General features: G+C 43.0%; 1 protein-coding gene across 1 annotated transcript; it reads left to right on the top strand.

Annotated features, from left to right (window-relative positions):
• The first annotated feature begins 1,163 nt into the window (after positions 1–1,163).
• CRTAP (cartilage associated protein) lies at positions 1,164–25,615 on the top strand. The gene is made up of 7 exons (XM_058554689.1): positions 1,164–1,649; positions 6,260–6,409; positions 8,926–9,097; positions 14,481–14,609; positions 17,794–17,939; positions 18,881–18,964; positions 24,600–25,615. The coding sequence occupies exons 1-7, from the start codon at positions 1,179–1,181 to the stop codon at positions 24,651–24,653; spliced, it is 1,206 nt and encodes a 401-aa protein (XP_058410672.1). The 5' UTR covers positions 1,164–1,178; the 3' UTR covers positions 24,654–25,615.

Genomic DNA, 25,615 nt, shown 5'->3' on the forward strand with positions numbered 1-25,615 from the left:
GAGAGTTCCTGTTGCTCCACATCTTTGTCAGCATTTAGTGTTGTCAGTGTTTTGGATTTTGGCCATTTTAATAGGTGTGTAGTGGCATCTCGTTGTTTTGGCCTGTATTCTTCAAAAATGTCAACAGCGTGACAAGAAAACTGAAGAAAAAGTCCAGATTAGACGACACTAAATAGAGGTGACAACTAGATGCAGTATATGAGCCTGGACTGCACCCTGTCCACGGGAAAAAGTGCTACAGAAGACATTATTGGTACAGTCGACAAAAATGGAATAGGGAATGCAGATTAAAGTCTTCTCTCAGTGTTAAATTTCCTGAATTTGATCATTGTCTATAGTTTCATTCTTAGGACACACCTACTAATAGATTAAGGGGCAAAAAACACAGATGAATGTAAAGAAAGGAAATGTGGCACAAGGTTAGCAATTTGTGAAGCTCGATGAAAAAAGGTATATAGGAGTTCTTTGTACTATACTTGCAACATTTCTGTAAATGATTTCAAAATAAAAAATGCAAAGAATTTTTTTAAAGTGCTGCTTTTAACATTCCATCTATAGCTTTTGATGCACACATACAAGTTTCTGGGTACATTCTGAAGAATGGAATCGCAGAGTCATAAGGTGTGTGCATCTTCAACCTGGCTAGCTAAACCGTTTACAACGCGCCATGGACATTCTTAGGTAAGGTGGTCAGCAGGGCTATCAAAGTGTAGGCCTTGGACCGGAAGCATCAGCCTCACCAGGGTGTTGGTTAGAAATGCAAATCCTCAGAACCCCACCCCAGACTTGCTGAATCAGAAACTCTATGGCCCCGGCCCAGGAATCTGCGTTTTCACAAGTCCTCCAAGTGATTATAAAGTTTACCGGTAACCTAGGATCCATTAGGGCCGCGCCTGGCTTCCAGACGGCCCTCTCCAAACCAATGAACAGTGGAGCCCCGGAGCACGGGTTAGACGGTGCAGGAACCAGAGGGCTGCGCGCCTTCCCCACGGTACTCTCCGCGCACCGGCAGCTTCGTCCACTTCCCCTGGCTGGGTGGGGAGCGACGGCCGGACGGGGCGGGCCGGAGGCTGGCGTCCCCGCCTCCCAGGCTTTCGGCCCGCCGCGTCGCGCCGTCCTCCTCCTTCCTTCCCTCCTCACTCACTCCCTTCCTTCCTTCCTTCCTTCCGCCGGGCGCGATGGAGCCGGGGCGCGGGGCGGCCGCGGCGCTGCTGGCGCTGCTGTGCGCGGGCTGTGCGCTGCGCTCCGGGCGCGCCCAGTACGAGCGCTACAGCTTCCGCAGCTTCCCGCGGGACGAGCTGATGCCGCTCGAGTCGGCCTACCGGCACGCGCTGGACCAGTACAGCGGCGAGCACTGGGCGGAGAGCGTGGGCTACCTGGAGATCAGCCTGCGGCTGCACCGCCTGCTGCGCGACAGTGAGGCCTTCTGCCACCGCAACTGCAGCGCGGCGCCCCAGCCCGAGCCCGCCGCCGGCCTCGCCCGCTACCCCGAGCTGCGCCTCTTCGGGGGCCTGCTGCGCCGCGCGCACTGCCTCAAGCGCTGCAAGCAGGGCCTGCCTGCCTTCCGCCAGTCGCAGCCCAGCCGCGAAGTGCTGGCCGACTTCCAGCGCCGAGAGCCCTACAAGTTTCTGCAGTTCGCCTACTTCAAGGCAAGTCCGCTCGGTCTCGCGTCCCCGGCCCCGCCCCTCCAAGGGCCCCGCCCCTGGGCTGTGGCCACGCCCCCCGGCCTGCGCCGTGTTCCACCGCCCTATCTGGACCCGGCTCTCCTACCCAACCCTGCCACAGGACGCCCCCAAATCCTGCCCCTTCCTCTTCATATTAAAGAGAGATGAAAATACTTTTCTGGAAGCCTTGTTCTGAGGCAGAGAATACGTACATACGTACGTCTAGCACGTACGTCTGGCAACCAACAAAGTGCCTGATAAATGTTACCTGTTATTTGAAGACCGACTCCTTTTTTCTGTATATAGCATTAAAATCCGCTTTTCTCGAGTGGTGACTTTAAATAATAGAGCAGAAGAGGACGCGAGGACCCGGCTAGAGGAGGAAGTTGAGGCCAGGATAGGGCCGGGACTGTTGGTTGGACACATCCCTGCCTAGGGGAGCGGAACTTGTGCGTCTGTGCTTCCTCAGGGTTGGCGCTCTCCGCTCTCTCTCCTTCATCTAGAATGTAACACAGTTGTCTTCCTCCTTTTTGTGGCTGCTTAAATTATGTCTGTGATTGCTGGCTAAAAATAGCCACAAATTGCGGTTCTCTATCCTGTGAGTCCTTACTCTGGGGACCCACAAGTCTTAAGAATGGGCTCAATTCCCTGTTACTGGATAAAGGACCTTTGAGGATCTTCACCGGGTTTGCCAAGAGAGCCCTCTCAAAGTCTAGTTTCTACTTTATCTAATTGAAAATGATTTTTGAAGGAATATATTGCATTTATTTTAATGACTACAAAAATAGATTCACAGCATATCTCACACTCTGGAGGTAGAAGTTGGTTGTGTTTTTTTTTTTAAACTTTGCTTTGAGTCTTGGGCTGCAAGATCTGTTTTTCATATTTCCTCTGAGACAGAGCCACGTGTATGTTGCATTCATATGAGCAATAAAATAGCACAAGACCGCAAATAGCAGAAAAGCTGGGTTATTTCTATGCTTAGTTCCTGTTTTACACAAAGTATCAGTTTTGTGAATGTTTGTCCTGGCAATAAAAAAACAGTTTTAAAATAGAACGGGGGATAAGATTAATAAATTTCCAGGACACTGAAAAATGATAGCTGGCTCATACAAGCACTATTTTTTAAGCTAAAAATGACTTGTTTAATTCTCTCTCTTTTTTGTATAGCTTTTGGCAAATATAGTCTGAACCAAATTTGAGTCACATAATCAAGGAACAAACGTTTTATTTTTAAACCTGGGAAATAATGGAAGCTCTGCTTTTTTAAAATATACAGATGAATTTGAAACAAGTGATAGAAGGAAGAGAGGGAGAGCATTTTACTCAATGTGGTATGGATTTTCTCCTTCATCATGGCATCCTCAAAGGTTAGGAGGTTCATAGCTTCTCTTCAAAACCCTTTATAGGTCTTGTAACAATCAATTACTTAAAAGGCAGTAGAATACCATCTGTCTTAGTATTTGGAGATCTGTTATAGGGCAGGAAAAAGTTAAGAATTTTATTAATAAACCAGAATCTTCACTTAATTGCTTCAACTGAAAAATCAATGAAAAAGTGATTTTAGGTGGTAATATTGTATGGGTTTTTTGTTTTGTTTTTAACTATGTTTATATTTTCAAACTCTGTTTCTGGATGGAGAGAAAATGCTTGGTGAGAGGCACATGCATTCTCCCTGGCACCTGAAGGCTGGAGGCAGATGCTGGAGATAGATGGTTCTGTGTGCTGTAGCAGGATGTGGGTGGATGTTACCCAGCCGTTCTGATCTGCAGGCCTCTGGTGATTAAGGACAAATGCCTGAGTTGAACATGCAGATAAGGATGGTGGGTTCAGACTGTCCGAGCTAGGTGAGGAGATCTGGACATGTGATCTTGTAGAGAAGGGGCTGTGCTCCTGGTGTGTAGCCCTCAAGCCCACCATAGGTCTCATGTCCCCAGCCTACCTTAGGCCCATGTCACTAGCTGTGGGTTCTCTCCGTGGCTGCCATCTCCATGAAATGCTTATCTTCCCCCCAGGCCAAGGAAAAAGTGGGCCCCAGCGCTTTATCAAATGACTTTGAACTCTGAGTGGACAGAGCTGGCCACCCCGCAGGCACTCTTACCCCACCCTTTGCCTGGACAGGGACTCTGTTCTCCCCCGAACCACAGGGCCTGCCACCACATCGAGGCCAATATAGGGGTGGCTCGTAGAGCAGATAGCTGGGGTCCTCTCAGGCAGGTGGCTGTCTCCAGGAACCGATGGCAGGGTAGCTGCTCCCACCTACCTTCTCCAAAACCTGCCTAGGTCTCTCAGAGGTTTAGCTGCCAAAATGCAGCCCCGTGTTCCAGCCAGCAGAGCCTGAGTTGAAGTGAATAAAATCACCCTTTCCTCCTCAGGAAGGGGTTGCATTTTGTAAAACTCAGGTCTTGAGTTAGTGGCCTTAAAAATCCCACTCTGTGCCCGTCTTTCTAAGTGCTCTTTTGAGAATTACAGAATCTAATTTCATTGGCAAATGCTTTAAAAGGGCTGCATTCATACCTCCACCCTTCCTTCTAGCTGCCAGACTGGCCTTTTTCCGGTCAGGAGTGTAAAGTTTTCTGTAGAATTCTTTCAAAGGCAGTCCCACCACAGGCCACTGACGGGCATTCTCAGAATGTCAGCGTTGACATCTGGGAGTCTGCCCTCATCACCAGGCACCACTTCTCCAATACAGCCACCCCATCGTCTCCAAGTGACTTGGCTCCAATTCTGGGGCAATTTCCTAGAGATATGTGCTATCCTTTGATTCTCAGAAATCCAGAGTGCACCAAATATCCCTTTATTTTCTCTCTCCAAATCCAATTCCTTAATTCCTGCCTCTGAGTGTCCCTCTGGATTGGCTGAAGGAGTCTCTGCGCACGTGTTCAAGTGCCTCCCCTTCCCCCCACCAGGTCGTGCCATAATTCCAGGGGACAGGCAGACCCAAGACATCAGTGTGGGGGGCCCTCCAGTTGTTGGCATGTGGCATGTGTCCACACAGGGAGGTGTCCATATCCCTGTCTGCCTGCCCTCTTGAGGCCCCCCCACAGCACACCATTCCTCCGTGAGGACTTCTGCCCTCCTGGGCTCTGCCCACAAGGTGCCAGACCTGAAGCTCCAGGGCCACAGACCTTGCTGCTCCTGCAGACCTCAAGGATAACTTTTTTGTATCCTGGGGGTTCCCTCTTTCTCCCTCTTCTTCCTCCAGGCCAGTCAGCTTCTTCCCCCAGCTCCCTGTCCCAGTTTCCTCCTCTCCTCACACCTGCTAAATTCTCTCAAGAGCCTAGGGCTTTTGTCACATGGGAAATGTCGGCAGCTAGCTGCCTCCAGACAGCTACCTCCCTTGAGGCAGTGAAACTCAGAATTAGCCGGCTGCCGCCTAAGTGGGGAGAAGAGGAAGCGGGAAGAGAGGAAAATGTGAGTTAATTTTATGAAAATATTATGTAGTCATAATGTCATGTCCAAATCACTGGTACTTACTGTGTCCTGCCTTGTCCCAGGAACTGTGCCAGGCACCAGGAATGCAGACATGAATGACACTGCTGGGTCCTTCAAGGATCGTAGTCTAGAGGAGGAGATAGACACATTAGCTGAGACTATAGAGTAGTGTGAAAAGCAGGGAGACAGAACATGGCGTCACGTAAAAGAGAGGCTCTTAATTGAGGTTGCTGGGAGATGGGGAGACTTACTTGAATGCACGGTACATGAAAGCAGGGATTTTCTTTCCTGTTTTGCTCATTGTTACAGACCCACTTCCTAGAACAGTGCCTAGCGTTTAGGAGGCTCTCGACAAATGTTTGCTGAGTGGATGGAGGAGGAGGTGAGGACGTGGTGGGGGTCATAGAGATTGTGAAGCAAGAGGTACTGTGAGAGACTTGGGAAAGTATTAATGTTTTTGTCAAAGTTCCAGCAGAAAAGACATGGTATAGTCACATTGGGTAATTGGAGAAACATTTAATGAGGCGGTTATTTACAAAGGCTGGTAATGGTGGGGTGTGACTACCCCTAGGCCAAAAACAGCAAAGGAGAGAGCAATTACCGGAACCTGGAAGGAGAGAGGCTGTATAGAGAGGGCCACATTGAGAGGAGCTGTGACCTTCGGTTAAGGGACAATAGCAGGCCAAGGTGACTGTGCACGGAGGGACCCAGAAGACTAAGTAACCTAACCTTACTCTCTTCCCTTCCTTCAGACTCCTATGGGGACTCCTATTGGCGAACCCCATTGGAAGCTGGAGGGCAAGAGAGTCCAGGTCTTGATGGGCCCTGGAGGTCACTGAACCCTTAACTGGAGACATTGTGTAGGAACACAAAGTTACTTCAAGGACTGAACAGACATTCTTGTTTTGCAAAAATCACTGCTCATCATCCGTTGAGTAATTCTTTAAAAAAAAAAATTTTTTTTTAATTGTATTGAGGTCACGTTAGTTTATAACAGTATATAAATTTCAGGTGTAGATTATTATATTTCAACTTCTATATAGACTGCATCATGTTCACCACCAAAAGTCTAGTTGCCATCCATCACCATACACACCTTTACCCCTTTCGCCCTTTCTCCATCCGTTGAGTAACTCTTATCTTTCTTCTTTGTACTTTAGGCAAATAATCTTCCAAAAGCCATTGCGGCTGCTCACACCTTTCTACTGAAGCATCCTGATGACGAAATGATGAAGAGAAACATGGCATATTACAAGAGCTTGCCTGATGCCGAGGACTACATTAAAGACTTGGAAACCAAGTCATACGAGGTATATTTGGGTTTTTACACAGCAGTTAGCCGCAATGTGAATTGTTGAAGAAGGATGTCTCAATGAACAGCTATTGACGTCTAAGAACCTCTAGTAATTTTTTATGACATTGATGAATATTATGACAATAGAAATGATTGATTTTTTAGCACAAAGTTGACCCATTTAAGAATGAGATTTTACATTTCATGATGCTTTTAAAGCCACTTTTCCTTTAAATCCTCTATTTTAGAAATATGATTGGTTGATCGTTCAGCTTTAAGATTGTGGAATAAAGATGTGTCTTGGAATTCATCCAAAAATGACCAAGAACACAAGGAACAGAAACATAAGTCTCCATTTCTGATGAAACTAGGAGACATACATTTTTATACACACACACACACCCCCAGTACATGTTAAGGTGGAAAGGGAATAGAGGAGCTAGGAGGACTGGCTTTACAGATTAGAGGCTACTTAAATCTATGCTTCACAAGGCGGAGTTCTGATGAGAATTAATGATGACGATAAGAGGAAGAATCTAACCCCTTTGAGACTTACTATTGTCTGGGCCTGGCCACTGGGGCCATGGGTACCAAGGAGGTAGGGCAGGGTGGGAACAGAGGGATGTATTGAAAGTATCCATAGGGAGCTGTTAGACGCCAAGGTCTGACTACAGGGTTTCCTGTAGTGTGACCAGACTGTGAGCTCACTTTTTCACTGGTGGTGCCCCTCGAATACAGTGTGCAAAGTCTCTTTTCTGGCGGCCCTTCAGTTTTCCAGGGAAGAATTCTCCAGACTTCTGCAGGACTGGTGGGGTGTCCGTGCTTGTCTGCTGGTATCTGAGAGCCAGTCTGGGGAGAAGGATGGGGGCCTCACAGCTGAGTCAGAGACCTTACCTGCTTCCTGGTTTTCAGCCCCATGCCTGAACTCCCGCTCTGCTCTGCCAGTTCCCTGACCCTCAACCTTTATGGATAGAGTCTCTAGAATAAATCACCAGTCTCTGATGAGGAGTGGCTTTGGTAGGTATGATCCCTTGAGGGGACAGGTGGGTGCTGGGAGGGAACCTAGGGCTCCAGCAGTCCTGTTCAGGCTTTCAGCCCTGCTTTCCATTCTGTGCCTTGCACCAGCCCTCCGTGGTCCCTAGTTCCTGCAAGTGCCAATCGGGTAGGTGGCTCATTTCCCTTCTGGACCCTCCTCTGTGATAATTTGGCTTTCTGTCTTTCCAGAAGTTGTTGAATTCTCTTGTCTGCTGCTTGCTTCTTTCCCATTCACCTGTAGAAAGGATTTAGGCCTTTTTACTTTCCTCACTGTCGTTTTCATGGGGTTTGGGGAGCAGAGCTGAGTGCATGTGGTCAGTGCCCTGTGCTTTACTGCCAGTCAGCAAGGCCCTTCTTTCCCTCTTTGGAGTCTCACTGGGTGTGGCGGGGCTGCCCTCCTGTGTGCCCACGGGGCTCTCTCTCTCTGTGTGGCTTTCCTCTTGCTGCTGCTGCCCTGCCGCCTCTGCAGAGTCAGCTGCCTATAGTTGCCTCTCATTTCCCCAGTCTCCAGCCAAGGCCCCTTCAGTTCTCTGCCTGTCTTATTTCCAGGGGATGCTGCCTGCCCAGGAGGTTTAGGGAGATCCACCCTCTCTACCTGACACCTTAAGCTTGGTGAAAATTCCAGGTTCAGAGGGTGGCCCTCAGATACCCCCATTCTGGAGCAGCTGAAAGGGAACTCCAATTGGGGAGTCCCATGCTTATTTCAAGGCCTGTCCTGGCCCCTCCACGTTAGCAGGGTTTTGCGTGTATCCAAGATCTCTCTTATTTCTCATGAGACCAAGCTGCTTCCTCAGCCCTAGTTATTTCTCCTTTATCTGGTCCAGTCAACAATTAGCAGAAATTCCTTGAAGTTTCCACTGTCTGGCGCATGGCCACCCTCCCCAGTAACTAGTGGGGATGCATGGCACTCTCATTTTATGCTTCACTGTTAGGGGGGAGCTGTCTGACACTTGCTCTCAAGCTTGTATCTTTTCCTTGATTCAAATTTAAAATCAGCTTTATTGTGGTATAATTTATTTAAAATTTATTTACCAATTTTAAGTGTATAATTTGATGAGTTTTAACAAATGTACGCAGTTGTGTCATTACCACAAAATCATGATATAGGATATTCTCATCTCCTCTCAGATGTTCCCTCATGCCCCTTTGTAGTCAAGTCTTTGTCCCAACCCCTGACCCTTGGCAGCCACTGCTCTGATTTCTGTCACTATGGTTTTCCCTTTTTCCTTGATTTGAATTTGATTTTATTATGAAGCACCTGCTACTTTTTGAATTAAATGAAATGAGAAGTGTACCATTGTACACAGGGTAGAAAACCTAGATATAAGTAAGTCACTGATTGGCTTCATATTTAATTAATTTTAATTTAAATAAAAATCAGCATGGTTTCTTCAGAACTAATGAGAGTGGAGCTCTGTGATGGTCTGATTCCTTTTGGGAGGACAAGTTCATCTCCCTTCGTGTCCAGAGCTTCACTGGCTTCTCCTTGCTTTCCAGAGCCTGTTCATCCGAGCTGTTCGGGCGTACAATGGCGAGAACTGGAGAACGTCCATCACAGACATGGAGCTGGCCCTTCCCGACTTCTTCAAAGCCTTTTATGAGTGTCTTGCAGCCTGCGAGGGCTCCAGGGAGATCAGAGACTTCAAGGATTTCTATCTTTCCATAGCAGGTTGGTGGTGGGTTGTATCCTAGACATAAATGGCGTAGCTGCCCTTGTGGAATCTGCCTGCCTTCTTGGTGACTTCAGTGGCCTCGGAAGAACTTTTGAGCTTAAATATTACTGGGTAACTGGGGTGGCCAGCACCTACGTAGATCAGCCCTCGACTTGGCAGGGGCGTCTGGAGACATATTTGAGTACAGTGTTCAAGCACAGGCCTGGAGAGGAGGTCCACCGTATCAACCCTGCCCGATTACAGATTCCCCACAGGATTTTGGAAAAATAAAAATGGGCCCAAGAGCAACTCATGACTCGCATTACAGAGATAACTTTGGTTAGGGAAATTTTCCAACGCACATAAAGGTAGAGTGAAGAGTATAATGAACTTTAAGTAGTTGTCACTAAGGTAACTTTTGGAAAATTTTTTTTCTGCATGCATTCATAAAATGCATGTTTATTATAGGAAGTTCAGAAAACACAGGAAGGAATGAAGAAAGTAAGAAAATTTAAAACACCACCCATAGACAGCCCATATTGCCCTAGGATCTCTCTTTAACCTTTAGTGGGCAGTGTCGCTCCAGAAAATGGGCGATAGCCAACAGATTTCCCAAAGTGGTTTGGGAACATTGATCCTAGAACTGCACCTCACAGAAAGGGTACCCTGGTCTAATAAGTCTGAGAATGGGCTGAGTGCTGTCTGCCTCTTGGAAAGTCACCATGCACTTTAATGGTTATAGGGTCATAGAAATTCTGCTGAATGACAGCTCTTTGAAGTTATTGAATCCAGGGTTTTTTATTATTTTTTGTTCATGAATCTCTTTTTTCACAGAGTACCTTATTATTTTCTTAACAAAACCTTTTTATTGTAGAAAATTTCAAACATATACAAAAAATAGAGAGAAGAGTATAACAAACCGCCATGTACCCATGACCAATTTTCACAATTGTCAACTCAAAGCCACTTGGGCTTCATCTAATTCCCACCTACTTCCCTGCTCTCATGTTATTTTGATGCAAATGCCAGATGCTTTATCACTTCATTTGTAATATTTCAGTATCTACCTCTGAAAGATAAGAACTTTTTTCAACATAAACCACCACACTATTACACCTAAAAGAATTTTAACCACATTTCCTTAATCTCATCATCAAATATCCAGACAGTGTCCCAGTCTTCTCAGAAATGTTATAAATATGTGTGTTTATCTTTAGTTTACAGTTTGTTTGAATCAGGATCCAAATAATGTCCACAAATTGCACTTGGTTATCTTTTTAAATGTTTATTGTGGTAGAATATACATAACATAAAATGTTACTATTTTAACCATCGTTAAGTGTACAGTCCTGTGGCATTAAGTACATTTACATTGTTGTGCAACCATCACCACTATCCATCTCCAGAACTTTTTCATCTTCCTAAACTGAAACTCTATACTCGTTAAACATTAAATCCCCATCCTTCCCCCCAGCCCCTGACAACTCTACTTTGTGTCTCTATGAATTTGATTACTCTAGGTATCACATTTAAGTGGAATTGTACATATTTGTCCTTTTGTGATTGGCTTATTTCACTTAGCATGATATCCTCAAGGTTCATCCATATTGTAGCAAAGCGGTTGTCTTTTAAATCTCTTTTATTTTTTATTATTTTTTTTTTGTGAGGAAGATCAGCCCTAAGCTAACATCCATGCTAATCCTCCTGTTTTTGCTGAGGAAGACTGGCTCTGAGCTAACATCTATTGCCAATCCTCCTCCTTGTTTTTCTCCAAAGCCCCAGTAGATAGTTGTACGTCATAGTTGCACATCCTTCTAGTTGCTGTATGTGGGACGCGGCCTCAGCATGGCCGGAGAAGCGGTGCACGCCCGAGATCCGAACCCGGGCTGCCAGCAGTGGAGCGCGCGCACTTAACCGCTAAGCCACGGGGCCGGCCCTAAATCTCTTTTAATCTATAGATCCCTCCTCCATATCTTTTTTTCTTACTTGCTTTTGAAAAAACTGGATCGTTTGCCCTATAGAGATTCCCAAGATCTGGATTTTGCTGATGGTATCCCTGTGGTCCTCTGTCTTCTGTACTTCTTATACATTGGTTATTGGATATAGAGGCTTGATCAGGCCCAGCTTTGTTTTTTTTTTTGGTGGGAGTTGGGGGACAAGACCACTTCCTAGTTGGTGCTGAGTTTTCCTATTAGGAGGCTCAGAACGCCTGGTTGTCTCTCTCTTTGTGATGTTGGCAGCTGCTGGTTCTCCCACCTGGACCTCACAGAGCATCTGTTAAGCAGTGTTCTTCTGCTGGTGAGGGGTCATTCCTTCCAGCCTCCCTTCATGCCTAGAGTGTCAGGAAGTACTCTTTATACTCAGAATAGTGGTTGGGGTGCAAAAAGGGTGCTTACTTGGAGCTGCAGTGTTTTGACTACAGATAAAAAATAGTTATTAGAAAAGGTAACATTTATTAAGCTCTAACTAGATGCCAGGCCCCTTTCTATGTTCTTTATGTGTGTTATCTCAATTTTGCAACCCTGTGAGGAAGGTGCTAGCATTCTCTCATTTTACAGCTGGGAAAGCTGAGGCACAGAGAGATTAAGTACTGTGCTCATTGTCCTCAGGGGAAGGGCTGGGGTATGAACCCAGGTGTTTTGACTGCAGAGACTTACCTCTTAACTCCAATCAAATAGTGTCCCACCTCATGGGGTACATTACACTTAATCTCAAACTTTTATTTTTGAAAAGGTAATATATGCACATAGTATAAAATGTGAGACACAAAAGGGTATACTGTGAAAAATGTCTTCTTCTGTATGTCAGGGTCCTGACCGAAAATAGATGGCACACATTTGTCAGGGTAGTTCAAGAAGGATTTATTTACGAAGGGGTTATTTACAGACGTGTGGGTGAAGGGGAACCCCAGGGACAATACGGTACCCTGGGGCTGCTTGTAGCGGGTTGTTATCTCCTAGGCTGAAGGGGAGGAAGGAGTTGCAGGCAGCTAGAAGGAGATCTTGCTTCCATCCATATCTCTTCTACGCATTTTACTCATCTCCAAAGGTAACCATTTTTATTAGCTTCTGGCTTATACTTCTAAAAGTTTTTTTTTTCTTTTTGACAAAAATAAGCAAAGGTAACTCCTTCTTTGATATACCTAAGATATATATCTATATCTGTATCTCTATCTCTTTATAGATAGATATTTAGGGATTTTTTTAGTTTTTATTTGTACATAATTTCAAACCTATAGAAAAGTTTCAAGAACAGTACAAAGAACTTGCATACACTCCTTACCCAGATTCACCAATATTTAACATTGATTGTGCCATGTTTACTTTATCACTCTCTCCCTTTGTGTGTATAATTATTTTTATTTCAGAATCATTTGAGAGTAGGTTGCATACATCATGACCCTCTACCCCATAATACTTCAGTATATTTCCTAAGAACAGTAATAATCTTTACATATCCACAGTATAGTTATTAAATTCAGGCAATTTAATATTGATACAACATTTTTATCCAGTCTACAGTCCATATTCCAATTTTGTCAATTGTACCAATAGTGTCCTTTCTAGCAACTTTTTTTTCTTGGTACAATATCCAGTCCAGGATCATGTTTCCTGTTTATTTGTTTCTTTAGTGTTTTTTAATCTGGAATGGTTCCTTGGCCTTCCCTTGTCTTTTTATGCCATTCATATTTTTGAAGAATAAGGGCCAATTACTTATAGACTATTCTTCATTTTGAGTTTCTATGACGTGTCCTTACAGTTACATTCAGACTGCATTTTTGGCTGGAACATTACAGAAGTGTCCTTCTCAGGGTATCACATCCCGATGTGCATGGTGTCTGTTTGCCCCTTATTGGTGATGTTAATTTTTAAGCATTTGGTTAAGGTTCTTTCCGGTTTCTAGTTTCTCCACAATATAATTACTACTTTTGAGATTACTAAATAATTTGTGGAGAGCTATAACTTGCTGTGCATCAAACTCTGTGTCTCCTCACCCCTGCTCTACTGATTTAGCATCTATTGAGGATTCTTGCCCAAATCTCTTTTTTTAATCATTTTTTTCTATAAAGTTTGTGTATATACAGATCTATTTTCCCCTTATTTTTATATCTGCTTCTTTCATACAGAATAAGTACCATACTTTATACACTGTTCTGTTCTTTGCTTTTTCCACTTAACACTATATCCTAAGTAGTACACAGAGATTGTGTTATTCTTCTTTATTGCTGCCGAGTCCTCTATTGAGGGGTTCAGGGGAGTGACGTACTACGGTTTATTCAACTATCTGATGGACTTTTGGGTTGTTCCAGTCTTTTGCTCTTACGTGTAATACTGCAATGGGAAATTTTAGGCTTTTTTTTTTCCTGAGTATAGAGGTGTGCTTTCAAAGTCAACATAAGTGGAATTGATAGTTCAAAGAGTAAATGTTTCTGTAAATTACTTAGTATTTTAAGTTACCATTTTGTATTCCTATCAGCAATGTATGAGAGTGCCTATTCTTCCACAGTCTTGCCAACAAAATACATACCATCATCCTGGAGTCTTTTGCTTCTAGCTGCATGAAGGGAGAAAAGGGAGGGGGCCAAGGATCACTGGGAGGTTTTTAGGGACCAGGCCCAGAAGTAGCATTCATTAGTTGCTGCAATCCACATCTCATTGGCATAACTAGTCATATGGCCCCCACCCAAGTGCAAGGGAGGCTGGGAAATGTAGTCTTTGACATCTTTCTTCTTATTATATTTAGGTCCACCTATTCTCTTTTAAAGGCTGTATAGATTCTATTGTTTGTATATACCGTAATTTATTAATCACCATCCTATTGATTGGCATTTAGGTTATTTCCAAATTTGTTTCCTGTTACAAACAGTGCTTATATATGCCTCTGTCTAAAGAAAATTTCCCAGAAGTAGACTGCTGAGTCAGAGGATATGTGTATTTTCATCTTTGATAAATTTTGCCAAATCGCTCTCCAAAAAATTTGTTCCTGTTTTGCTTCTACCAACAGAATATGAGAGTGTAAGTCTCACCATTCTCTCCCTAACACTGAGTATTATCAAATTTTTAAAATTTTGCCAGTTTAACAGTTTAAATTATTTTAGGTGGGATTGTATATCTTAATTACAAATGAGGTTTAGCATCTTTTCACAATGTTTATTAGCCATCTTTATCATTTCTTTTCTGTTAACATCCTTTAGCCATTTTTATATTGGGTGTTTGTCTTTTTCTTATTGATTTTAAGGAACTTTATATACTAAAGATTTTAACCCTTTATCATAAGTATTGTAAATATTTTACCTTCATCATTTATCATTTTTACCTTTATCATTTGGGGGGTGGGGCACAAGTGGTATTAAAAAGGTAATGAATGCACTACTCTGAAAATTTGTGTGTGTTCTTTCAGATCATTATGTAGAAGTTCTGGAATGCAAAATACAGTGTGAAGAGAACCTCACCCCAGTTATAGGAGGCTATCCAGTGGAGAAATTTGTGGCTACCATGTATCATTATTTGCAGTTTGCTTATTATAAGTGTAAGTAATTATCTTCCGCAAGATCCTGGGCAAGGTACTTAATCCTTCTGAGACTCAGCTTCCCCATCTGTAAAACGGGGGTAACAACCCTTTCCTATGGTTGTTAAGAGAATATATCAAGGTTGAGTTGACAGGCCTCGTGCTGTGCGTTGCATGAAAAGGCAGCATGACCTGATGATTCAGGGCACAGACCCTGGAGCCAGACTGCCTGGATCAAATTCCAGCTTCATCACTTACTGACTTCTCTGTGTCTCAGTTTCCTCATCTGTAAAGTGGAGATAATAGTACTAACCTCATGAGATTGTCATGAGGACTAAGTGAGTTGATGGAGATGGAATGCTTACTGTGTTCACACATTGGCACAGAGCAAATTCTATATAAATGTTTGTTCTTTTTATCATTATTTCCTTTCCTCCCTGTCGTCAGCCTTATTTTTCAGACTATTAGAGTTTCATTCCAGTTGGTCCTCCCTCGGCCTGAAAATGAAGTTTATCAATCAGAACATTCCAAACTGGACAAAGGGAAACGAATGCAAGAGAGGAAATAGTTCAGAGTTCAGACTTCAGAGCCTGTTTTTTTTTTGGCTTTTCCTCCTCTCCCTGTAACTGAGTGCCACTTGTTTGAGCAGCGTGTGCCTTGGCAGTTATTAGGGACGGGAGTTACAAGCACAGGAGGATTATTAGGGACAGTTGCAGCAGGAGCTACTCTGCCCTACTGATGAAATGCCTGGGTCCTGTGGCAGGGGTCTGGTAGATTCCCCTAGGCCACCCTTCAAACTCAGGAGCAGCTGGTCCCGGGGATTCAGGGATGTCCTGGGAAGAGTGACAGGTGACCTTGGCTTCCATAGCCCTCCCTCCTTGCTACGGCCATTTTATTCTCTGTTGGGTTCCCTGTGCCCAACAGCTACTTAGCTTTTTATCCCACCTCCTGTCCTCTTCAGGACGCAGTGAAAGCCTTGCCTTCTGAAGGTTAAAAAAGGAAAAAAGAAAGCATATATATGTATGTATCTATTTATATTTATATTCATATGATATATTTAATTTTTGCTTCGAATCAAGATTGTTCCTCTGAAGCAGTCATTTCCACCAGGTCTTCCCGAATAAGGTGACTCACCTCTCTCAGCCTGAACCTCATCTGAGGATGCAATGAAAAGCTTTGCTTCCCTTGGCTGGGACCTTTCCAGGATTAATGGGAGGGCAAGGTGTGTCTTAAACAGATGTCCTTCCCAGAAGTCCCCTTGCACGGAGGGCAGGGATGAGGTCTTATTTGCCACTGTAACCCTGGCACCAGCTGTTGGTAAAGGATGATTTAGCATGAAGGACAAGAGCCTTGTTCTCTATAATGTATGAACATGCTTTCATGTGAGACAGCACTGAGCTCGTAGTAGGTCCCCAGGAAATATTTGTTGACTGCATTCTAGTGTTGAGGGAACAGTTTCTACTAGGTAGTGTTTTTGCTAATGAAGAGCTCTATTTTTTAATATAAGTGACTGATTAGTGCTTTCTTTCAAAAAGGCTTGTAGTACAGGCTTCTTGTGGCAAACCAAACATCTCAGAGATGTACAGAGAAACATCCAGAGCAAACCATCCATTCCCATCTCCCCCACCTCCCCTACCCCCACCCCAGTGTTAACTGTTTGCTTATATTCATCCATACTTGGAAGAGCCCTGTTTTAATGAGAATTATGAAAAATTATATATGTGTTTTTAAAAAAAAATTTACTCTGGAAATTTTAAAATATGCATTAGAGTAGAGAGGATGGGATAATGAACTGTAGCGTGCCCAGCACCCAGCTTCAACTTTTATCAACACTTTGCTAATCTTGGGTTCACAGTTTAAAGATTTTCTGGTGGATGAAAACGTAGGCTAGTGCTTTTATTCCGGTTTCATGAAAATCTGTGCTGGCACGTCACTGACCTACCTCCGTGTTGGACTTTGAAACACGAGGAGGAATCTGTCAGGTCTTCCAGCCCTCTGAGCGGGGCTTGGTTCTGTGTACACAACAAGGCGTTTAGCAGTGTTCCAGATACACCCAGGCTCTGGCAGCTCACTGATCTTCTGGAATCCTCACGTGCTCTGAAAGTCGCCCCGCATATCGGAAACTGTGGCAAAGACTTAGGAACACTGGTGAACAAAAACTTCTAGATTTTCCTGCTGTTCCCTAGGAAATTTTTGCTTTCTGGGTTATAGGTAAACAGTATTAGTAAAATTTACTTTCTGAAATTGGTTTCCTGAAAGTCTGCCCTGTTTTGAACTCTTTCTAGATTACCTACTACACTAAATTTCTTGAGGGCAGGTGGTGTTATTTCCACTTGAACCCTTTCCCAGCCTGGCAGGCCTTGTGAATAATAATTCCCCGTTAAGTGCTGGTTTTAAAGTTGTCGTTACAGGAAACAGCCACTGGGTGGCAGAATTTATTCATACTGAAGCTTTGGTTACTCTGGCCAATCAGAGCTATAGCAAAGGTAGTGTTCCTGGGTTGTAAATTGGAGTAGAATGTGACAGAATAAATACCCAGGGGCTTGTATCTCACCACTTCGCCCCCTGTAAAAACCCTATGCTGAAGATGCTGTTGTAGGTGGGGCAACTCTAAGGAGGGAGGCTGGAGGTGGGTAACCCACCTCCAGGAGATGACAGGACCAGGTGACTTTTCAGATCTTTTCCAGCCCGGAGGGTCCACCATCCTTTGGGTTTTCTAGGTTTGGTTTAGCTGTAGGAGGGCCTGCCTGGATCTGGGGATTGTGGTCCCACCTGGATGGGACCCAGGCACTGTGGGCCCCCAATGGGGGCCTCATTTGCTGAGCACATCCTCCCAGCTCCCTCAGCCCCATGATAGCCCAGGCCTTAGAACCCAGCCTTCTCAGGCTCCAGGGATGTGAGACCAGCTCACGTCACCAGAGCCTAAGGTAGTGTGTTGTAGGCATTTCTGCAAAGGCATCTGCCTAACTAGGAACTTCCATGTTTCAAAACTGGCCTCCAGGCTGCCACGGAGACCCAGTCTGTGAGCCCCGCACCCAGGGAGGATTCTGGTCGGTCGCAGGCTTTCTGAAGGAAGGGCTGCAGGGAAGGGGCGTGTGCATGACCTTTTCCTTTAGGAAGCTGCACTTCAAGGCGGGTGGCTGGTGAGAGGAATTGCAGGGTATCGTTCACTGATTTCCTGTTCCTCTTTTCTCCCTGACCCCAGTGAATGACCTGAAGAACGCAGCCCCCTGTGCGGTCAGCTACCTGCTCTTTGACCACAACGACAAAGTCATGCAGCAGAACCTGGTGTATTATCAGTACCACAAGGACAAGTGGGGCCTCACGGACGAGCATTTCCAGCCCAGGCCAGTACGTGCCAGTGCGCCAGGCATTATGTTTTCTTTCCTCCTCTTCCTTCTCACTTTCAGGAGACTGCTTGGCGCCTGAAGGGAAAGAGTTATTTCAGAAATGAAGGGAAACTCATTGTTTTCTATAGATTTTTTTGTCTTTTAACTTTTTACTGCTTTATTCTTATTTCTAAATCAGTAAAAACTCTACAGATATGAAACATGACAGAAATATTTTACTTAGAAAGTGAAATTCCCTCATAAGCCTGTACTTTCTCTTTCTCATACTGCCTTATAGCTATACATTTACTCATATATACAGCATATATTTATTTTTATGAAAACAGGATCATACTTTACGTACTGTTTTGAAACTTGCTTTGTCTTTCTAATTCATCATGAATATTTTCCATGTCACACCATACACCTACTTTATTATTTTTTTTTAACAATTCCATGGCAGGCTCGTTTATGGGTGGACCATCATTTAATTCCCTTGATGGACAAACTCAGCTTTACGTGAGTTGTCGGGGAACTCCATGGATTATATATTCCTCTAAAGAGATTTTTTTAACTGATCTTTGCCCTTAACGTGTATTTTCATTGAGATTTCTATATGCTGTCCTGGTTTGCCATATGTACATCTTTCTTTACACTTAACTCCCCTGGTAACACACACACGTGCACACACACTCACACACACTCTTTCTCTCATTTACTCGAGGTTGGCTACTCTTTTTTTTTCAAATTGAGATATAATTCATATACAATAAATTTCATGCTTTTAAAATGCACAATTCAGTGCTTTTACTATATTCACAGAGTTGTACAACCGTTGCCACTATCTAATTTTAAACATTTTCATCACCCTCAAAAGAAATCCCATACCCTGTTCCCCACCCCCTCCAGTTCCAACATGAAACGACTGGTCATATAAACTGTTCTCTGTTTGTGTCTGAACAGGAAGCAGTTCAGTTCTTTAACGTGACGACACTTCAGAAAGAGCTGTATGACTTTGCTAAGGAAAATATAATGGATGATGATGAGGTAAGTTTTCACGTTTACCACATGTCTGCCTAAGAGAAAATATTACTCACATCTTTGCTAAAATCACTGGAAGCCTGAGTTGTCCCTAAAATAAGAAACAGAAGGAGACCTTGAGAAATAGAGTTTCTGTGGGTGTTTTAATGACAGTCAGGGCACTGGCATGGGCAAGAAGGGCTTTCTAGGAAACCCAGGCTGAAGCGCCACATTTCCTGACAGTGAGTGTGGACTGATGCTCTAGGAATCCATCTCAGGAGTCGTCCAGCCATCATTTTTTGTGTGTGTGAGGAAGACTGGCCCTGAGCTAACATCTGTGCCCATCTTCCTCTATTTTGTATATGGGATGCTGCTATAGCAGGGCTTGATGAGTGGTGTAGGTTCATGCCTGGGATCCAAACCTGCGAAGCCGGGGCCACCGAAGCAGAGCATGCAGACTTAACCACTATGCCACCAGGCCAGCCCTGCAACTATCATTTTTTACCTTTATAAAAACACAGTAAATTTTTAATTACTTAGTACTCTGAAAGTACTTGGAAACTTGTCATCCCAATTTTTCTATGAAATTATCTTTTTTTTCCTTGCTGTAAGTCATTGCATCATTCTCTGAGATTGCTTGAAATTCCTGATTCTCACTCAGCTGGCTCCTTTTTTCCAGACTCCACTGCTCATGTAGTAGTATTTTGTGGTGGGGCAGCCTCGTCACAGAAAAGCCATCGTTAGGGGTTGTATTTAGAGAGATGCATTTGGGACAAACCAGAACACGCTTTCTAAGATAGCTGGGGTCTTGGCAGCCATTGGAGCTGGAAGATAGCAGTGAGCTTGTTCTGCTCTGACCCCTCACTTCATAGATGAGGAGCTTGAGGGGACAGGAAAGTTCTGTGAGCTGCTAGGCCAGACCCAGGGGCCCTGAGCCTCCTGGTCTGCTCTTTCCACTGCCCCAGTTTTCGATGAAGCCCCTCTAAATAAGACATCATCATGGAATTTGCTTTCTGTGCATGAATTTGCATGGGCTGGACCCATCACTAGCATTCATTTAACTTACCTGAGCCTCAATCCTTTATCTATAAAATGGGACTAATAATGTTGACCTCACAGGGTTGGAAAATGAAATACTATGTTGAATGTGGAAGTGCTTTATAACTAGGAAGTGATACACGTGCCATGTGTCTTGGGTTGGGTTCCCTTGAAGCAGAGCCTGGGGTAAGATCATAGATGCTGCCAAGGAAGGAATGCTGGCCTGATACAAACAAGGTTGGCTGCTATGGTTTGGAAAGTGGAGAAAAATATATTTAGGAAAAGGGAGCGGGGTTGAGTTCATAATTATCCAGAGGCAAGCTACTATTGATATTTTGGTATATATGCTTCCATTTTTTTCTACACATTTTCCAATATATATTCAGTATAAACTCAACTGTAATCATATATCATGGCTTTTCCGTTTAATATTGTAATATAAGCAGTTTCCTTTAAGTCTTTCTAGAATAGCTTTATTGAGATATTATTTGCATACCATAAACTTCTTCTTTTTGAAGTATACAATTCACTGGTTCTTACTATGTTCACAAAGTTGTGCATTCATCACTACTATCTAATTTTAGAACATTTTCATCACCCCAAAAAGAAAGCGCAAACCTATTAGTAGTCACTTCCCATTTCTTGCCCTCCACCCACCCTCCACCCATGCCCCTAGCTCCTAGCAGCCACTAATCTACTTTCTGTCTGTGGATTTGCCTGTTATGGATGTTTCATATAAGTGGAATCAAACAGTATTTGGTCTTTGTGACTAGCTTCTTTCACTGAGCATAATGTTTTCAAGGTTCAACCATGTTGAAACATGCATCATGTTACATATACAAATTTCTTTTTATTACTGAATAATATTCCACTGTATGGATATACCACATTTTGTTTATTCCTTGGTTGATGGACATTTGGGTTGTTTCTACTTTCTGGCTATTTTAAATAATGATGCTATGAACATTTGTATACAAATTTTTGTTTGTGCAAAAATTTTCAATTCTATTATACCTAGGAGTATATACCTAGGTATATACCTAGGAGTGGAATACCTAGGTCATATGGTAACTCTGTGTTTGACTTGTTGAGGAACTGTCAACTTTTTCAAAGTGGCTGCACCATTTTCCATTCCCAGCAACGGATGAGAGTTCCAATTTGCTGTATCTTTTTTATTATAGCCATCCTAGTGGGTGTGAAGTGGTATCTCATTGTGGTTTTGATTTGCATTTCCCTAATTACTAATGATGTTGAGCATCTTTTCATATGCTTATTAGCCATTTGTATATCTTCTTTGGAGAAATGTTTAGTCTATTCAAATCTTTTGCCCATTTTTTAATTGGGTTACTTGTCTTTTTATTGTTGAGTTGTAAAAGTTCTTTATATATTCTGGTTGTAAGTCTCCTGTCAGATATATGAATTGCAAATATTTTCTCGCAATCTCTGGGTTGCTTTTTCACTTTCTTAATGGTGTCTGGAAGCACGGAAGTTTTAAATTTTGATGATATCCAACTTATCTATTTTTTCTTTTGTTCCTTGTGTTTTGGTGTCATTTCTAAGAAACTGTTGCCTAATCCAAGGTCATGAAAATTTACTCATATGTTTTTGTCTAGAATTTTTGTAGTTTTAACACTTACATTTAGATTTACAATCTGTTTTGAGTTAATTTTACATATGATGTGAGGTAGGGGTCCAATTTCATTCTTTTGCTGTGGATGTACAGTTGTCTCAGCACCATTTGTTGCAAAGACTTTCTTTCCCCATTGAATTATGTTGGCAGTCTTGTACGAAATCAATTGACCATAAATGTGAGGGTTTATTTCTGGATTCTCAATTCTATTCCATTGATCTAGATTTATCCTTATGCCAGTACCACACTGTCTCGAATACTGTAACTTTGTAGTATGTCTTGAAATTGGGAAGTATGAGTCTTCCAGTTTCATTCTTCTTTTTCTAGATTGTTTTGGCTATTCTGGGTCACTTGCATTTTCATATGAATTATAAGATCAGCTAGCCAATTTCTGCAAAAAGCAGCTGGGATTTTTGATAGGAATTGTGCTGAATCTGAAGATCGCTTTGGGTAGTAATGACATCTTAACAATATTAAGTCTTTTGATCAATGAATGTGGGATGTCTTTCAACTTATTTAGGTCTTCTTTAATTTCCTTCAACAATGTTTTCTCAAATTTTGTTATTCTTGATGCTGTTGCAAATGGAATATTTTTCTCATTTTTATTTTCCAATTGTTCATTGCTGGTGTATAGAAATACAATTGATTTTTGTATATCAATAATATAATCCTGGAAACTTGTTGAACATGTTTATTAGTTCTAATAGTTTTTTTGTAGATTCCTTAAGAGTTTCTATGTACAAGATCATGTTATCTATGAATAGCAGCAGTTTTACCTCTTCTTTTCCAATCTGGATGTCTTTTATTTATTTTTCTTGGCTAATGCCCTGGCTACAACCTCCAATACAATGTTGAATAGAAATGGAGAGAGTGGACATCCTTGTCTGTTCCCAATCTTAGAAGGAAGCATTCTGTTTCAGCGTTAAGTATGTTGTTAGCTATGGGTTTTTGTAGGTGCCCTTTGTCAGGTCGAGGAAGTTTTCCTTCTATTCCTAGTTTGTTGAATGTTTTTATCATGAAGTGGTATTGAATTTTGTCAAATGCTTTTTCTGCATCTATTGAGATGATCCTGTGGTTTTTGTTAACCTTTTTAGTTAATGTTCATTATAAACATGACTTTTTCATGACTAATATCCCATTGTATGGATTTTTTAAATAAAATTCTTTTTACAGGTATTTAGGCTGCTTCCAACTTTTCGTTTTTATAAATAACACAGCAGTGACTAAATCTGTTACCTATTCTCTGATCATTTCCTTAGGATAAATTCCCATAGGTGGAATTCCTGGCTATGAATACTTTGAGGGCTTTAATATACAAGAACAATATATTTAGAAAAAATCATAAATACTAGAACAAGAAGAGATCTTTTATGCAAATTTGTAAAGCTCTCTCATATCACAGATGAGGAAACAAACTCAGAAAGGTAGAGTGACTTGCTCAAAGTCACACAACTGGTGAGTAATCATCCAGTGAACAGATCAGGCTTTAAAATTCCTAGGATTCTTGGACTTGGCACTCTCAAGATAAAAGAACTCTGTTGAAGGTCCCAGAGTAGTTAGGTTATTAATCAAGGCTTTAGAACTGTGAAAGAATTTCTAAAGAATGCGCTATTTTCTTACTATATATCAAATTATGGCAAGTAATAATTTGAATAAACTATAACCAATAAAATTCTCTGTTTAATCTTTAAAATTTCCAAAGGACAAAATGCTACTTTGAAACAAGCCATCAATACAGTTTAGCTACTGATATTTGTGGTGTTTTTCTTTATTATCTTTCTGGGGTTGAAATGTGTGTAAGAACTCCCAAAAGTTTGCACACTGGTTAAAAATTTTGCAGAGACCTATTACAGTTTCAGAAACTTTATAAAGCAGGCTGAAACAGATGCTTCAAGTTTCAGGTTATGATGGTTGTTTGCTTCCGGAGAGTCTAAAAGAAATAGATTATAATTTGCTGGAGTGATTTATTGAGGGAGTGATCTCAGGTAGGAAAGGCAGGGGAAGGAGCTATGCAAATATGTGGTCTTGGCTGGAATCAAGCTTAGTCTGATCCCATGGGGAGTTCTGGAGCATGATTGTACCACAGATCATGCCTTTTGTAGTCCTCCTTATCAATCTCTCATTGGTTGTTGGCAGCCTGGAGGGGTTGGTGTATAAACTTCTTGGTGGGGCTGCTACTTTTGGCCAAGATCACTTGTCCAGGGAAGGAGCAGCTATCAGCCATTAGCAACCAACACTCTCAACACCTGGGGGATGGGTGTACTGGAAAGTAGATCTGAGTGAGGCACCAACAGCCTCCACTACAACAGACCATATAGGAGGATGTGTTTCTTTCATTGGTATTGCCTTGGGCACTTATTAGTGAGCTAAAAGCAAACAATACCATCTTCTTCATGTCATAGCAGTCACACAGCAGGAAACAGTAACTCTGGGTCCCACTGTACCTAAGTCTCTTCTTTAATTGAAGTGACTGTTTTAGTCACACCAGCAATATGCATGCATACACTCACTCATTCATCCTTGAGCAGGTTCGCTGAGCACCTTCTGTGTGACAGGCTCTCAGAAAGAAAAATAATCCAGGTCCTGGTTTTTGAAAAATAGCCCAGGTCCTGGTGATCTAGTGGTCAAGGCAGAAAGGGAACAGGTAGAAAGTGTTCCTGTGGGATAACTGCTAATGGGAGGGGGAATAGGGGTGTGGCGAGGGATGCACAGAAGAGGGGGGCACTAAACAGGGTCTTTCAAGGTAGCTGGACTGCCCACTTCATACAGGCCATCTGTGAGGGTCACAGAGCATTTGACTCCAAGTTCACATGGAGTAGAAGCCAGGTCCCCTCCCAGGGAGAAGTCAGGTCTTCTGGGCCCAAGGGCAGGAAAGAAAGGCTGCTCTAGCCCAAGCAGGCAGCTGGCAGTTGCCTCCTGGAAACAGTCTCTGCTCAACAGCACTTTTAAGGTCAGGTAGCCCACTTAACAGAGGTATCCTGTTGTCTCTTACAGGGAGAGGTTGTGGAATATGTGGATGATCTCTTGGAGCTGGAGGAGACCGGCTAGTCCATGGGAGCCAAAGAAACTTCCCCTCGATGTTCAGGAAATACAGATTCTTTGACTTCCTTTTTCCAAAAGCCCAAGTTGTTGATACCTCAAAGCCTTCTCTTTACTCTGTGAAGTGAAAGGGAAGCCCCCGTCTCTCACTACATATAACAAGGGGTGAGCCTGCCTTCCCCACGACCACATCTGCTTCCCCATCTTCACACCTGCCTTTCCCATGACCACACCTGCCTCCCCATCTTCACACCTGCCTTCCCCGTGACCACACACCTAGGCTTCCCTTTGTCCACACCTGCCCTCCCCATCTTTACAACTGCCTCCCCATCTTCACACCTGCCTTCCAAGTGTCTACGTCTGCCTCCCCATCTTCACACCTGCCTTCTCTGTGTCCACATCTGCCTCCCCATCTTCATACCTGCCTCCCCATCTTCACACCTGCCTTCCCTGTGTCCACACTTGCCTTCTCCATCTTCACACCTACCTTCTCCATGTTTATACCTGTCTTTCTCACCATTTTGGTTGGAAGGACAGTTTTCCATGGTTTGTTTTTTTTCCAGAAAGTCAGTGTTATTTTTTTAAATAAGAAAAATACTCCTAAAAGATGATAATTTTAAAAACCTACTGTGGCCTTTCTGCTCTTCCAGATTTTAGTCTCCTTTCTCCCCATCCCCTGATCCAGCAAAGATGGTGAGGACAAAGGCTAAACTTCTCCACACCCCATGATGGTCTACACCTGGTCTGACCTGCACTATTTCTGGCACCCACTGAAAAATAAGTTGGGTAGACAGTGTAGAGTACAGAAATGTGGCGTTTGCCCAACACTTTTGCATCTCGAAAGTCTTACAATCTTTCGTCCATCCCATTTGAGGACAATGCTCAGTTATAAGTCTCAGAGTTGGAAATGGAAGAAAGCAGAGGGAGTCTACTTTCATTCATCCTTTTAATAAATGTTTATTGAGCACCTA

The sequence above is a fragment of the Diceros bicornis genome, chromosome 2 (assembly GCF_020826845.1).
Source record: "Diceros bicornis minor isolate mBicDic1 chromosome 2, mDicBic1.mat.cur, whole genome shotgun sequence".
Classification (NCBI taxonomy): Eukaryota; Metazoa; Chordata; class Mammalia; order Perissodactyla; family Rhinocerotidae; genus Diceros; species Diceros bicornis.